Raw genomic sequence first — 16,656 nt, forward strand, 5'->3', positions numbered from 1 at the left:
ACATCAGGTTGGGACTTTACTTGCTGTAAATGATGCTTCCAATTCGAAAATTTCTTCAAGAGTTGATAACTGCAATTGCTTTAGACGTTTAGCCCATGCATATTTTAGTGTTTTGATGTCATCTGGAATGATAACGTGGAAAAAAAATTAAAAATTTGTCAGTTTACCATTAACACATCACAAATTACCAGAAATCATTAGAGGAAAGGCAGCTCTGAATCTTGATTCAACATTCTTAGACTTTGTATAAATCATATTGTGAAATCCCGTGAATCTGGAGGTCACTTCCAGGCACACCAAAAGTACCATTTGTTGAATGACAGAGTGAATCAATATGACAAATGGGAAATAACCTCACGTATGAGTATGTGTATTGACTCGTATCTCGATGTACTGAGATAGAGTCGAACAACTTACACAAGTATATTGCAGTTAAGAGGGGAACACAAAGTGAATTTCCAGAATACTAGTAACGGTGACGCTTTCTTCTTGCCAGACTCGTGACGACGCTTGCTTCTACAGCGGGTGTGTCTAAACAGTCCCCCTAGTTCTCCGCATCATAAGACTTCACCACTCAACGCTAGATGGCAGAATTGGTTTAGCTCAACACCATTTTAGTAAAGTGACAGTAAGAAGTTCAAGACAATCTTTAGGATAATAAGAGAGAAACATAATAATGGAAAGTTTCCTGATAGCAAGCTGAGTATTCTCTGAAATCCACTTGTTCACCATTTCAAAAGCTTCCTTCACATTTTCATCGAGAGTGGGTCTGAAAATAGAAGTTTCGGAAGCAATAACTGGTGGTTCACCAGATGTAAACTGAAAAAGAGCGAAACATTTCTCCATTTTCTTACAAAATACTCTGACATGCAGGACACAGAATGTGACGTCTTCAAATGGCCGAAAAAAATGTTAAATTTTTGAGGGAAATTTCTTTCCATCTCCTAATGCTGAGTGAATGAAAAAAAATCGATTACTCGCAAATAAGCATTGATTGGTGATCGATTGAAATCAGACGACGAATCAGCATTTGATGTAAACACCATTCAAAAGTCAAACAAGTCAATTAAAAATATCAAAAAGTTTACTCTCATCAAAACTGTCAGTGCTCAACATCAATAAAATGGAAAAGGCACGCATGCCTATCTCAAAATACAAAAAAATATAAAATTAATGAAAGTTTAGCTACGGATAAGGTCGAAAAGCTTTACAAAGCATCTGTAAAAAACCTACTCATCAAACTAAAGATAGAGAACACAATATTGTGACCACCGTTACGCAAATGGTATCAAACATTTATAATTTTTTATACAATTTAACAAAATGACAGTTATTTGATTTAATAGGAAATTGAGGTTGTGCTAAATGATGAAAGGTCTGAAACAGAAAGTTCGTGCCTTAACTTGGAAACAGCTTGTACACAATCAACAATAGGAGAGAAGAATATTACGAAGAAGCATGCAGAAACTAGTTGTGTAATTGATCGGCATATAGGCATATAAAAAAAAATTCTGAATAAAACCAGACAGGCTGTCTGGAGTTTTCTTTGCGGGTAAAAACGAATAACCGCATTGCAATAGCCTTAGGCTCGCCGTCAATTTTTCGACAAGTGACGAAAAGGAAAAAGCTTTCCAAATCCTGCACAATAAAGCGGGAAAAATTCAAAGTTATCTTAATGTCTTTTTGAATCACTTTTCATGCAAGTCAATTTTGACCGAATGTCGTGAGCTCGTGAAGTCAATAAAATCATTTCATTGGTAATTATTAATGATTTTCTATCAAGAGTAACGGGATCTCTTGATGATCTTAGTAACTGGAAAGCAAGTATGTTTAAGAATTTTAAGCTATTCTTTTACACCATCTTGGTAGACCTTCTCCCGGCCGAACATTTTCAAAATTTTGCAAATCTTAGTTATGATATGTTTATTCTGTAAAAAGAACAGATTTCCATTCGAGATGTCAAAAAGGTCGGGTTACTATTGCAAATTTTGTTAAGGAAATGCAACGTTTGTATGGGATTGAACACATAGGGATCAAAATTCATTTTTTTGGCGCATCTGTCTCAGAGCTTATTAGACGGAGATTGTCTTTGGGCAACCTCCACCTTTATCACAAAATGGTTCAACGGGGAGCTGGGAATCTTCTTTAACGGTACAGAGTCAGTTGTAGACCAAATGGCGCAGAATTTTTTAATCCATCAAGTAGTCAAGAGTGACGCTAAAAAGCTTCTTGCCACACATTCGTTTCCATCCTTGATCTCGACGTTGTTGATTGACCTACCCCAGCCGTCAATGAGTAACATCCGGCCATGATTGATTTCAAATGATGATGGGGTTGAACTGCTTGGGAGTTTAGTCGCCCGGAAGGTCACTATCGCGGAAGAAGTATAGCGTTGCTCAACTTATTCTTAAAGCCAAAATTCGCTACTTTTTGAGACTCACAGTTTTACCGAAACCAACAATTCTTCCCTCGTTTTAAACTAGAAAAAACGAGACCTATTTTTACAACAACAAACTACAGTAAATCTCCTAAGCGAATACATAATTTGTCACTGATATCTGACGGAAATTTTCTTAAAATTGAAAACCTGATACATTTTGAAGGCAAGGATCGTCAAACTCGATTATTTCTCATGGATATGTACTAAGAATCCAGTCTAAATCTTTTTATCTCCCAAAACCAATTGGCGAAATCGATTTTTCAATTATACAGTCCCCTCTATAAGTATGGGATCACCCCACGCCGTTTCATAAGGCGGCGTGTATTTTTCTAGTTGGTTTTTTGGGTGGCAAAAGTGAAAAAATGACATAAATTCACAAAACTTGGAATTTATGTCATTTAATCTCTTTTGTTTTGTCTAAATTTTTTTCAGATTTTTTCGTTCATGGGTTAGGCCTTTAAAAGTGGCTCCAAAATTATCGGATCACTCCGACGCCTACCGTGTTATCTTATGGCCCAAACTTGTTTTTCATATTGATTTTTATATATTTAATTTTCTAGAAAGAAGTTTTATTTTGAAACCGTGTATACAATACCCTTTTATAAATAAACTGTGAGTTTACATGATTATCTGAATTATTTTCAAATTTTCCCAGATTTATTCGTTTCCCGAGTTTCTGAAATCAGAGACTGCAGAAGATTTCATTTACGCCCCTTAAGTAAAAAAGGAAGCAGAGCGCCAGTGGTGTATAGAAACGACACTAATTTTCCGGCCTACGCCAGCTGATAGAGGTTGTAAACCGTAAATGCAGTCTCTGATTCGCTAGAAATTTTCGTGCGTTATTTTGAACCTATTTTTTGTCTGAAATTGCAACGCTGTTTAGATTGTTTTGTTTTAGGTTTACGGTTTAAATTGAAAATTCTACACTTCACGGTCGCGTCCAAAGTAGAAAATAAGATAGGTTGGTTAGCTTAGATTTACCTTTAGACAGCGAGTTACCCTTAATTCCTGCAATTCTATTGGTCAAACGGTACCAATCGATTCTTTGCGGGATTTTCTGATTTTACCCAACAAAATTAATAGACGTTTCCAAACTGACAATCCAATTAATACTGTTCCCCTATTGTACTCGTCATCAGTTAAAAACTGTGAGGTCATGGATTACCTCTTCAACTTTCTCATATTTAATGACTAAGACGCAAATCTACCTTCATATAAATTTAAATTTAGCTTAATCAAACATCGCCATTTGTTTCGAACAGACCGGCAACTATGAAACCAATTTTGAAAACATATTCAAGCTAACCACAAAAGGAGAAAAAAAAGTAGGGTAAGTTAGATACCATGGAAAAGGGGGGAAGGAACGAAAAGTTCTTTAATTGATTTTCTCTGCCTCTTGCCCCAGCTGCCAAGTTTTCTTTATTATGCGGCTCAAGAATTTTTTAAGTTGCCAAAGACATATGCTGAAGTCGTTACGTGAAGAACTGGGAGCTAGCTAACTCAGTTGTCTAAACGTACACAAAAGCTTACTACCCTAACTATTTTCTACTTTGGACGCGACCCAGGAGTGCGTTAAGGTAGTAGGCTACTAAGCGTGAACGCTCATTTACTAAAAGTCACGTGACTCCCTTTATTGACCAATGAAGTATTCTTTCAAATCCACCAGAATTAGCTTAGGCTACTTTTTTTGGAGGAAAAGGTAGATAAAGAGAAATGAATTATTCGTAAACTTCGGCCGAAAATAAACTTCGCCCTTTTGATGGCTACAAGATTTTGAATTACATAATTTTTATGAAACCTCTTCTCAAAATCTGGTTAAACCTGGCCCAAGGAGAGCTGGAGACTCTAGTTATGCAAAACTTATTTCATAAGATCCCATTTTGACTGACAATATGCTTCTTGAATTTTTTCGTTACAACGAACGTTTACTTTCGAATTGAAACCTTTCTTTCGGCATTAAAAATTTTCCATCGAAACTTTTCTTTTGTATAGCATCACTTGGTGTAATAAAATATTGAAAACAAACTTACGGACGAATGAGGACGAAATCTATTTTTTTTAAATTAATATTGAATAAATGGTAAATGAGATTGAAAATTAGTCAGGAAACAATGAAGAATTAAATTGCCGATGGGATTTTTCATTGTTTTTTTTTATATTAGAATAAACATATTTTTCAGTTAATTTTTTTAAAACATCGATCATAACTTCATAAGATAACTTTTACTACAACTCCCAAGGTATAGAAACTTTCGTCCGCGACCGTATTAGAATACATTTAAATATTTGTACTGCTCTCTACTACTTGCTCTCGTCTAGTTGAACTTTCCATTAGGGGAGAGCTTATAAATGTGTTCTTATGTTATCATTTCTTCAGTAAAAGACGTGGAAGTTTATCTGACCTCCTCCTACTTTTCGTAATATATAGTAATAAAACCTCCAAACTTAAAGATCAATATTAGATAACAAAGCTTGAAAACAATTCAATTTAAATATTTTTAGATATTGTGGAAGGATTATGAGATACGATGTCAAGCTATTGGAAAGCTGTTGTGATGTGTTTTTCAACTTTTACAGTATTTTTCTTACAAAATCTTTCAAGTATAAGTCAAGTTTTATTAGCCTTCATTTTCCAACACGTGCTTATGTTTAAATCTCCTATAGGTGATACAACTGATAGTGATGAATTAAAAAACTTTAAGAATGGAACTATTCGTGAAAAAAACCAAACACATTGGGATCGAAAAGCAACTTATCCATGGATTGGAGATCCCAAATGCCAACATTTTGTAATTGAGGTTTGCTGCAACTATGTTTTTCTATTTATTTTTGTTTAGTCATTTGATGATAAGTAACCATTTTAGTTGGCTGAAAGAGACAGTCTTGCCAAATGGCCATTGACGTCTTTTCCAGGCAGCGGAGTCACTTGGACCAGACAATTAATTGAAGGTGTAACAGGTATTTACACTGGATCTGTTTATGACGGTGATCCATCACCAGTTTTGTCACCAGGTGATAATTTAAAAAATAACTGCTTCCTTGTGTGAAATATAACCAATTCGTTTGTTATATCCCTGGCCAAGGACACGAAAATGATAACACCGACGACCCATTGTGTGGTTGCACCATCATAGACAAAGACCATGAAGCCACTATTACAACTTTCGGGCTAGCGAGCTACTTTGAATTACTCCATCGTCATGTTTGAACACTTTTACTTTTTATTCACTCTCTAAAAAATCCTATCGCATAGGGTAAAATTCTTCTTGAACGGAACCTGGCCAAAATGCCATAACAATTATGTAGAATTCTTCCATTTTGTAACAGCTAAAAAAACACAAAGTGAAGTGAATGTGACCATTCATTTCTCTTATCGTCTAGGGTTGAAAAGGCATTTTTAAGTTACATTTTTCCAAGGATATATCATATAAAACCTTTAAAAGGATGTTTGCATGAATGTATACCGTAGAAACTCTACTCCGTACCATAACCACCATGGAACCTTGAATAATACAGTCCCCTCCATAAGTATGGGATCACCCCGCGCCGTTCCATAAGGCGGCGTGTATTTTTCTAGTTGGTTTTTCGGGTGGTAAAAAGTGAAAAAATGACATAAATTCACAAAACTTGGAATTTATGTCATTTTACCTCTTTTGTTTTGTCTGAATTTTTTTCAGATTTTTTCGTTCATGGGATAGGCCTCTAAAAGTGGCTCCGAAAGTATCGGATCACTCCGACGCCAACCATGTTATCTTATGACCCGAACTTGTTTTTCACATAGCTTTTTATATATTTAATTTTTAAGAAGGAATTTTTATTTTCAAACCGTGTATACACTACCCTTTCATAAACTAACTGTGAGTTTTGCATAATGATCCGAATTTTTTTCGAATTTTCCCAGATTTATTCGTTTCCCGAGTTTCTGAAATCAGAGACTGCAGAAGACTTCATTTACGGTTTACAACCTCTATCAGCTGGCGTAGGCAGGAAAATTAGTGTCGTTTCTATACACCACTGGCGCTCTGCTACCTTTTTTACTTAAGGGGCGTATCAATGAAATGAATTCATTGACGTCACGACATTCGGTCAAAATTGACTTGCATGAATGAAACGTGATTCAAAGCAACATTACGATAACTTTGAATTTTTCCCGCTTTATGGTGCAGGATTTGGACAGCTTTTTCCTTTTTTTTGTCACATGTCGAAATATTGACGGTGAGCCTAGGGCCTAAGGCCTAAGGCTATTGCAATGCGGTTATTCGTTTTTACCCGCAAAGGAAATTCCAGACAGCCTGTCTGGTTTCATTCATGATTTTTTTGGGGGGAAAGGCATGACCGGTGGCTAAATGAGCTTATTACTCCTTTTCCCTTCTTCCCACCTTTCGCTTTGTTCCTAGCCCCCCAAAATTAGTCCAAAAGTGAAACATAGTTTCCCGCAATGTGGATAGGTGGCTTTCAAAATAAAATCGGTGTTCGGATTTTTTTGGACCATACTTATACCCTGTAGTTGTTATGAAATTCTTCATTTCACACTATTTTTTCCCCTCAACCTCACGTCAAGTCATTGAGCTTGTCTAACCTGGTACGTGTCCAGCGTGACCCCGCTCTCCCCTATCCCCACTGTAGGCAGCGTACGTACGCCGCGAGGTACCCGAAGGGGATGTTAAGGGTATACTAGTTGGAATAGTAGAATTGCTGTATTGGTATAGTTTTATAAAGGCAGAGCTATAGAATAGTTCTAGAATAAAAATAATATTCTGTTATAAAGGTAGGCCTATTATTAAGATTAATTAATAATATTTAAAACAAAAATGTTATGCCCTTAGTTTCCGGAAGAATGTAATATGCAGAAATCGAGAAAGAGATGAAAAGCATATTTCCGCATGTTTCTATCCAAACATTAAATACAAATTCAATTCCCAAAAACCTAATATGATATGGCGCGGCGTAAGGGTAAGGCGTGACTTTGGTGCGGCGGAGGCTTCGCCCCGCCACCCCACGTCACACCGGATGTTGTTAAAATTAAATGTAAGTAACTACCTATCAGCACTTCTTTTACTGGAGATTGATAGCGTTAGGTGCGGTTAGGTAATAACATACAGTGACTTCTATTCTATCATAAGCCTACAATATTACTCCAACAGGATGATAATTTTGAAAAGAAAAATAAGACAGGCTAGAGATGGTCCAACAATCAACGGCGGTACTCTACGCTTTTTCTTCGATCCTGGGTCATGCTGGTCATATTCAATAGAGACGATGCTGTCATCCTGTCACATGTCTCTGTATTATCGTCTGCTCTAACAGCTATTGAAATTCTGTCAAAAAGTAACAAGAACTCCGTTTGATCAAACGCCTGAATTGATTGCAGCCAAATTTTCAGAATAGATGTAAAAAATTGTAAGCTACCGATTGCTGCCATTGAAATGCAATTAAATTGTTGATTACAATCAATAATTGCCAAAAACTAGTGCAGCCATCTATGTTGTGTTACGAGAACTGCAAAAAGCCATCTGTGTAGTGTTACGAGAACTGAGGGTGCCCATGTAAACCATACTGTAAACGAAACTTTGACCAGTAACCCTTCGGGTAATTATGGGATACACGTTTCTCAAGGGAGTTTTTCTTACTAATATATTGAATTAGTTCTCCCTCTACCAGATTCCAAAAGGATTTAACATTATTTTATGATGGTTGAAAACTGTAAAGATTACTGTAAGACTCATTTAAAAAAATTGTCAAGCCATTTTATATAAATTTTATTTGATTAAGGTGCATTAATGATTATTTTCCAATCTGTAAATCTTACAGTTTTATGACACAAAAATCCATTCAATTTCTTTACTGACTGAATAAGTGACAAGAACTCTGCTGTGTGCTGTGTGCTGTGTGGTACTTCTAAAATATTTATTCACTTATATTTACAGGGGAACGCTGGGATCGTAAACCAGCAATACGACAGACGTGGTGTGTTATTGTTGAGGAATCCAATGGATGTGGTGTTTGCTTATCAAAATTGGGTACACGGCGGAAAAACAGGCAAAGCTCCACCAGAAGCTTTCAAGGGTATAAATTGGGAAGACGCAGTAGAATATGTTGCGTACGCGTGGGCAGATCATGCCATTCGCTGGATAGAGCAAATTGAAAATGGAACTGTGCTTTTTTATGAAAAACTGAAAGGTGAAACAGCAGAAATAGAGCTCGAGAGGGTTCTAAACGTATTGGATTTTCACCCAATTGATGCGAATCGCATGCGATGCACTCTGGCTCATCGAAATCGAACAGACCATATGCGAATCAATAAACCTCGGTAAGACCTTTGAAAATTTTAAAGAGGGGTCATTTTGATTTATTAGTATTGAAGAAAATATCGGTCTAAAAGTTGGACAATAGTTGAACATGATTTGCCAGCTCACCTTCCGCGCCATTCTAATTTGGGCAAAAGCCGAAGCTGATAAATCTCTGCGCCTTTGGGCGATAAATACTAACACCTTGACAAAAAGAAAAAACCTATAGCATATGCCGAGTTCTATAATAAAGGCAGAGGACAGTTGGCTGCGGCTTTCATATGCAAGGAACGCGAGGGAGTATGGAAAAAATGGGTGGGTAGTCTGGGTGGGAAACTGGCAAAATGACTCCTTGGGCGACAGGGAATTTAAACTTAACATTCCGCAAAACAGCGGAATCCGGAGAGCAAAAAGATAATTTAATGCAAAAAAAGTAAAATGAAGTTTCATCTCCATCACGGTTTGAACTTAACGGACTTTCTGGAGGCTGTTCCCTATTTAGACAAGTTTTCTGATATCAAAAAACGATTAAAACAGGGTTGTAGATCTTTTTACGCTGATTATTTTTAATATAGGGCTTAGGGTGTGGAAATGAGCGGGAGTGCACGTAAAACGCGTTCAAAGTTTTAAGTTTTACGGAGCTGACGCGCTGCCAAAGCCGGCCTAAAGGGGGGTCGAGCGGAGGGGACTGCGCGCACTCCTGGAAGAGGGGTGAGTGAAAAAGGGGTATACCTAAGCCATTCCATACGCCATGTTTCCCCCTTGGCCGCCATATTAATGGTGGTCTAATGGTTAGTATCTCGGGTTGACATGTCGAAGCATCGAGGATCTAATTTCGACCAAGTAGGAAAACTTGAATCTATCTGACCAGCCGCTAGGTGGATTTGGACAGTAAAATCACTTTCGTAGTTTCTGTGCAGGATACTTAAGGGGACAGTAGTACTAGTTGGATTTTTTTTAAGTTTTTGAGCTCTCACTTCTTTATTTCTCAGTATTTTTTATCCCCACTAGGCTTAAAAAAAGAAGAAAAAATTAGCTATCAAAAGCGTAATTTTAGTTTGAGTCAGAGGCCAACATGATCATGTACGCGGGGTAGGACGGTCCATGTTATTCTTATGGGCTAAAATAACACCTGGCGATGGCGTTATCAACTAAATTTTCCAAAAAATTTTCCCTACCATCTCTAACCAAGCAACACAAGTTGCCCCGAGAAAAGGTTTCTTTGTTATTATTGCGTTTTCATTAATAAAAATAAATAGAAATTGGTTCTGAAAAAGGAAAGAATTTCTTTTCAGTAACTTATTTTTTATAAATTTTAAATTAACTAGGTTATTCCACAAAAAAAAAAAAGCGAAATTGACGACACGAAATAAGGGTAGAAAAAATATTTTATTTCTTGTTCCCATACTACTTGGACTATTTCATTTTTTTTTAGATACGCATTATGAGAGACTATAACTGGTAATTTTATTAGCTCCTCCCTATTTGGCTGAACTGGTCATTTCATGAACCGAAGCGCTCTTGCCTTCGGTCTGAGACCAACATGCTGAAGCTTGTCGTCGCACCAGCAAAAAAGTAGCGATGGGGTGAACTGACCTTCTCCTGTTGTGCTCCTAGAATTTGGAACGCCCTCCCCCTCTCTCATCGCTTTCTCCCCACTCTTTCTTCCCTTCGAGCCCAACTCAAGACTTTTAAGTTCAAAATTGTTTTTCACTAAATACTGTATCATCCACTTATTGTGAGCTTAAGGGCGCCTTTGACCATGCAATGAAAAAATTACAAATATATATTATTATTATTATTATTAATTTTTAAAATGCAATCCCTTGGTCGCAAGAGGGCGAAAAATGGTGGGTGCCAACTTACACACTTGCCCCGTTCTCCCCTACATATACAGTACCCACCAAGCTATTAAGAACATCCCCTAGTTTTGCGTGTATTTTAATGGCGCTACTTGTCTCATTGCAACTCGAATAAATTTTAAACGGTTGGATATAGAATTTTTTTTCCTCGAGAAGGAGAAAAGATGATTTAAAAATCATACACACAAATCATACGACATTTTCTTAGGATTTACCCCCACGTCTCTATACACCCTCGTTCACCAATTAAGTACACCCACTTTTTCCCCCATAAGCGTAGTGGTAAAACCGCCATTTAAAGACACAGAAAAAATACGTAGGAAATAGCCCCAAAGGTTTTTTGCACCAAAAGATGCATAATTATATAGTCAGTAAAAATAAAATATTTTCATAATTTTATGATTTTTTTCTGAACACCTTCCCTTCCCTTCTCGAGCAGGAAAATGGCTCTATATCATTGTAATTTAAATAGCAGAAGGAATTCTAAAAAACACACATTTTCCCTTTTTGCGCTTTTCTATTCTTCTCTTCCTTTCTCTCTCTAAACTTTCCCAGCAGAAAGAAAATTAGAGGAACAGTTATCTTCCTGAGCAATACCATCGTCAAGTATAGTTAGAATTACATAGAGCAGTTTTCCTGTGAAGAAAATTTCAAGCATTACTGTATGAGATGTAATAAATTTTGAATAATTTCGCAATTTTGATACAAAATTTTCTATAAATAGAATGTATTTGGAACCTCATCACCGGATGAAATTAATAAAGGCGATTCATCGGGTTCAGCAAAGCTTACGAAAGAAGAAATGGCCAAGACTTCCTATATACTTGTTCGACATGCACAGTCCAGAAGGAAATATTTAAAGTGTCATTACTGGGTCATTATTTTAGCTTTTTTTGCTTAATTCCGCTTTCGATGACCCTTAATGATGGTTTCAACTACACATTAGCCAAAAACTACTTATTTGAATCTATTAAAGTATTTTTCGGCTACTGTATTCATTAGTAGCGTAAAAATCAGTAGTTTTAGCATACTTATTTTTCGAATTGCCTAATTATGCTTTTTTGATACATTTTTTGATAAATAATTAGTTTACATATCCATTCATTTTTTGTATTTATTTCTTTATGTTAAATTTATTTCGTAGAACTCATTGTTAAAAACAATCCGTTTACGTAAATTTAAAGTTATTTTTAACTTTAGTTAAAAAATAAAGTGTCTTCTCATCTACAATATCCCTAAGGGTAAAAAAAATTCAAAGTGATTTTTCTACCCAGGGAGATTTTGAAGTTTGAGGCTGATATTTTTAGTAGACGTAGTATTTGTATACAATATATATGTAGTATTTGTATACTGATAGTATTTGTAGACGTAAAAACTTAAGGTCTTCAAAAAAATTTCTATACACAATGAAATATCTTTACTTGTTTGTATTATTGATTTCAATAAGATGATGTGTGTGTGCGCAGCCCATGGACATTTGATTTAAAAAAATTGGTAAAGCTACTTGTGCACTGTTAAAATGTTTTCGAAAATCGGACAATTATCCCACCCATAAATCGAAAAATAATGGATTACGGCTACGAAATTCATTAAATAATGTAAAAGTGATCAAATATAAGCGTTTCAGAGGTTAAAAATGAATGAGGGGAACGAGAGGGTTATTTTAATGCATAAAATCCATTTCCCAACTATGAAAAAATTTTCAATTTCGCAATTTAGAAACTTTTCGTCCCAAGAAAAGTTCTAACATCAAGAGTGTAACAACACAGGAAAGAGTTGTCGAAAATATTCTCCACACCTAATTCTATTCACTTTACTTTTCACTCGGTTGTTTTCACCCCCTCCCCCTTTTTCCGTCTTCCTCAACCCCCTTTTTTGCCCTTCAACACCCTCTAGCTATAACAGATTCGCCTGTCTTTTGTCTGTCACCCCTCTCTCGATTTTTCAGTCTGATCTTCTTGATTGTCTCTCGCGGTTCTCCCTCTCTAAGCTGCGACTACGTTTGGCGCAACAGACGTTGAGACTGTTCACTCAGGCTCAATATCTTAATAAAAAAGCACACAACGTAGGGTTCTAACACAAGCTGTATGTGTTTCTTTATCCCTGAGGTATATTTATATACAAAGTTCCTTAACAATTAGGGTGTGGGGTATAGGGGTTAGGGTAGTAGTAGCTAGTAGTGAAATTCACAGGGTTTAATGTCTATTATGTTTTTGCATTTACGTTTCTTCCCTGAATGACGAATCGTCACCAAATTTTGTACATAATTCTGTCAAAATTTGATACACGGTGTAGTGGGGTTTTCATTTGTTTTCATTACCGTTTTAATAAAAATTAATTTGCCTACTTGTTACCTAGCTGTTTGCCGAATCCTAGGCAGTGAATTCGCTTTTTTGCGTAACCTTCCAACTGTCAGCGCAGTGAGTGCTCAGCAGTGTAAACAAAAAGAAAAAATAATGTTTGGATCTTCCCTAGCAAGACAAGTTTTCTGCTATGGGAGTGGAGAGTATTTCTTATTTGATTTGATTTGGTTTTTATGTTGTTGTTCGATTTCGTCTTTATTCTCCTTTTTACTTTGTATTTTTCCACTATTACTTTTTTAACTCTTTTGTTTTATTATTACAACTTTTTTTTACTGTTGTTTATCTTGATTTTAATAAATTTTGTTGTTTTTTTTTTGTAAATTTTCTATGCCTCCTTCTTTTAACAGTTAGTCATCAACCAAGAAGTTGAGGAACATTTTAAATGTTGGATTATACTCATTTTGAAGTTCTGGGTAATCTCTCCCTTCTTCCCCTGTCCTCTCCCCGGTCATCAAGATCTTCTTGCGGTCGTGAAGAGTTACCACCGATCTTCCACTTCCGTTTACCTCCGAAAGCTTTTTAAGAGTAATTTTTCAAAAATTACAAACTTAGTTTTCCTTTCCAACTTGATCGAGATTCGAACGAATTGCAGCCCGGGTTGATGACCATTACACCATCATTATTATATTATTAGAAGCGAAAAAATGGTTATGATGGTAGCTCGCTATCTATTAGCGAAGACTCATGTAATGCAACATGTGACCGCATGATATTATTGTATTGTTACAATAGCAATAAGTGTTACTCTAACTTAATCTAAGCATAAAGTGCGACGTGGGGTGCCGGGGCAAAGCCTCCGCCTCACCTAAGTCGCACCACTCATAATATTAACAGATTATTAGTCAATTAGTTAATAAGAATCAACGAATTTAAGAGAATAAAGGGAAACAGAATTTTCCAAATATAATAATATGTATAAATCTACTATTTATCCTTGATTTTCTGTCTCTAACGTTTAAAAAAATTCCCGAAGGACATTACCGAAGGAATCTTGTTTCTCGTATTCCCGTAATTCTCCAATCAAAATCTAGTCGCAAACTTCTCGCCCTTTATTTCCGACAAGAGTCTATGTATTAATTTTTTTAAAGTATCTGGGTATTAAAACGAAAAAATGAAGTTTGGGCATAAATTGTCTCTGAATTATCAGTCTCTCTAGTGGTAAGCATAGCAAAGTTATTCTTGTTGTTCTAGTTATTCTTGTTATTCTAGTTGTTCTTGTTCAGACTTCAGAGAAAGAAAATTTAGGTTTCTCTTTATTTTTATTCTTTCAATACCTCTACATTAAAAAAACATAACGAATTGTAGTACCGTACGTGAAGAAAAATTATTCTTCATCTTCTAGCAAAAAGTAGAAGGGCGCAAGTCTAACGGCTAATTTTTATAACTTTTTCAAAACAGAGCCTTTTTTCAGTAAGCTCCATAAGGAATGTCCAGTACTTTTCATAAAAACGACTCAGGCTTTTCGACAAAGAAAGCAGAAAAGTCAATTTCTAGCGTTAGGTGTCTTTACCTAACGAACAAAAAAATGAGGTCGGCAGATTCCCGATCTTTTACATTGTTTCTCTTCGGGTTGAGGGATAAAGTTTTGTAAGAAAGGCTGGGTTTTGAAAACGAGTATATTACTCCAGGGCTTGGCAATTTTTTCCCTCGATATATCTGGAAAAAGTCTTCTATGTAAGGCTTAACAAAGAATTTTGATCCCGCTAGCCTTTAGAGCGTTTTAATCTCGCCGGACACAGGTAGGGTAGGAAAAGCTTCGTTTGGCCGGTCGAGGTCAGCTTCCACCCTAGTTGTTTTTCATTCCTACACCCCCTTATGCAAGATTGAAAATTTGAAAAAATATTTAGTCTGTCACCCCGTCTGGGTCCCATCCCCCTGTCCGTTGACTTAAACAAAGAAGAAAATGAAAAACTGAATAGGACAAGAATCTATCGACCTCGCTTTTTTTGTACGAATTAGGTAGCCATCTTGCGCTCAAATTCGACTTTTTTATTTATTTTGTCGTGGGCCAGAATTGTTTTTATGAAAGGTACTGTACGGCAAACGCCCCAACTTTCGGTCGGCGAAGTTGGAACAGTTGAAGCAATTCCATGGAGTAGGGAAATGTTAAGAAAGGGGTCGCACATTTTTTTATGTCCATAATTTTGTTTCAATCCCTCTTTCAATTATCTCAGAATTACAGCAGCTACGATGCTGTAATAATTAAGAAATAAAAACTGTAGTTACGTAGCGCCATAAGACGCCATGCTAAAAGCGCTAAAAGAGACTTAAGTTGGTACAATATACAGTATCCTTCAAAAAAATTTTAACAGCTTATTTTAAAAAAGCTTCCTGGAAGGGAACTGTGTTTGTGTTTTACTCAAATTTGGGGGGCAAGAGAGAATGTGAAAGGCGAGAAGAAAGAAAAAGGAGTAATTATCCCCTGGTCACATCTTCCACCTCCCTCCTCCCCCCCCAAAAAAAAAGAAATATTAAATTAATAATTAGATTAAATCAGACAGGCTGTCTGGAATGTTCACTGCACGAAAAATTAATTTAACCGACTTAAGCTCATTGGACAAGTTCGACTTCATCAAAAGTTTAAAAACATATTTAAAAACATTCAAAAATTGACAGTAAGACTTAGGCTATTCTAGACATCCTATCCGGTTTCATTCTTTTTTTTTTATTTCGGAGGGGGGGGGGTTCTTTTTTCCCACCTTTCGCTTTGTCCCCTATTTGGGCTAGAAGCCAAACACAGTTCCCCGCAATACGGATAGGTAACTGTTTGGAAAAAAATCGCTGTTTGGATTGTTTTTGTAGGATACTATACAAACTTGACCGGTAGGTACTGTAGCAAGGAGTACAACCGGTGAAATTACCCTGTACAATCATCAGTCCTTCGCGTAGTGAAATCTAATGGCAATTTGAGATCTTAACTTAACCTTACCCACTGTAGCGTTTTAACACTGGCACTATAACTATTTTACTTATTTTAGTCATCACGAGCCTTTCTTCATTTTTATTTTAATATTAAATTATTGATAATATATAAATTATTGATAATCAACTAACCGGTAGTTGGTTACAAATTTGATATCCCATTTCTGTTTTTTTATTGAAAATTTTCCAGTAGTGGGTCTAAGCCCCACAACATCATTTACTATAGAAAATTCTTCTCAAATCATAAATTAACAATTATACTGTATATAGCAATTTTAAAATTGTTATTCCCATTTTATGGGAGTTTTATAATTGTGAAATCATTTTTGAAACAATTCTAAATAGCCGAGAATAATTTTTACCTTGCATATTCGAAATTGGCCGCTAGATGGCGTGGGCAAAGGAATTTTTTTTATGCCCAAAATCTTTAGAAAATGGCGTAAAATCTTTCTCTATTTTCAATCGTTTATAACTCTGCTAATAAAGCTAAGATCGAAAAACGAGGGGGGCTTTTTGTCACAGCCGCTGCATGCCGCTGCAACTTTTGTTCGACATAGCCCCCCAGCGGATGTGTTGATTACTAAAACTGAAATTGACGATTGGGGGGGGGTCTATAACAACATGAATAACTTACAGAAAAATCAGTCCCGCCTTCAAAAAACTAATTTAAACTTGAAGTAGAAAAAACAATGAATTAAACGAGACTAAGATTGTATTTTTAGGTCGTTTAGGTTAAAAATGGGAGAGATTTTAAAACTTTTCGTTTCCCCATAAGCGCCATG

General features: G+C 36.1%; 1 protein-coding gene across 2 annotated transcripts; it reads left to right on the forward strand.

The window, feature by feature from the left end:
- The first annotated feature begins 4,833 nt into the window (after positions 1-4,833).
- Positions 4,834-11,898, forward strand: LOC124311675 (WSC domain-containing protein 1-like). 2 transcript variants are annotated; one of them, XM_046776100.1, is made up of 6 exons: positions 4,834-5,041; positions 5,105-5,238; positions 5,305-5,452; positions 5,524-5,642; positions 8,368-8,750; positions 11,314-11,898. In XM_046776100.1, the coding sequence occupies exons 1-6, from the start codon at positions 4,969-4,971 to the stop codon at positions 11,447-11,449; spliced, it is 993 nt and encodes a 330-aa protein (XP_046632056.1). In that variant the 5' UTR covers positions 4,834-4,968; the 3' UTR covers positions 11,450-11,898. The 2 variants fall into 2 exon arrangements, with proteins under 2 accessions (XP_046632056.1, XP_046632055.1); XM_046776099.1 differs by having other exon boundaries at positions 4,834-5,238.
- The last annotated feature ends 4,758 nt before the right edge of the window (positions 11,899-16,656 follow it).

Source organism: Daphnia pulicaria, chromosome 1, assembly GCF_021234035.1.
Source record: "Daphnia pulicaria isolate SC F1-1A chromosome 1, SC_F0-13Bv2, whole genome shotgun sequence".
NCBI lineage: Eukaryota > Metazoa > Arthropoda > Branchiopoda > Diplostraca > Daphniidae > Daphnia > Daphnia pulicaria.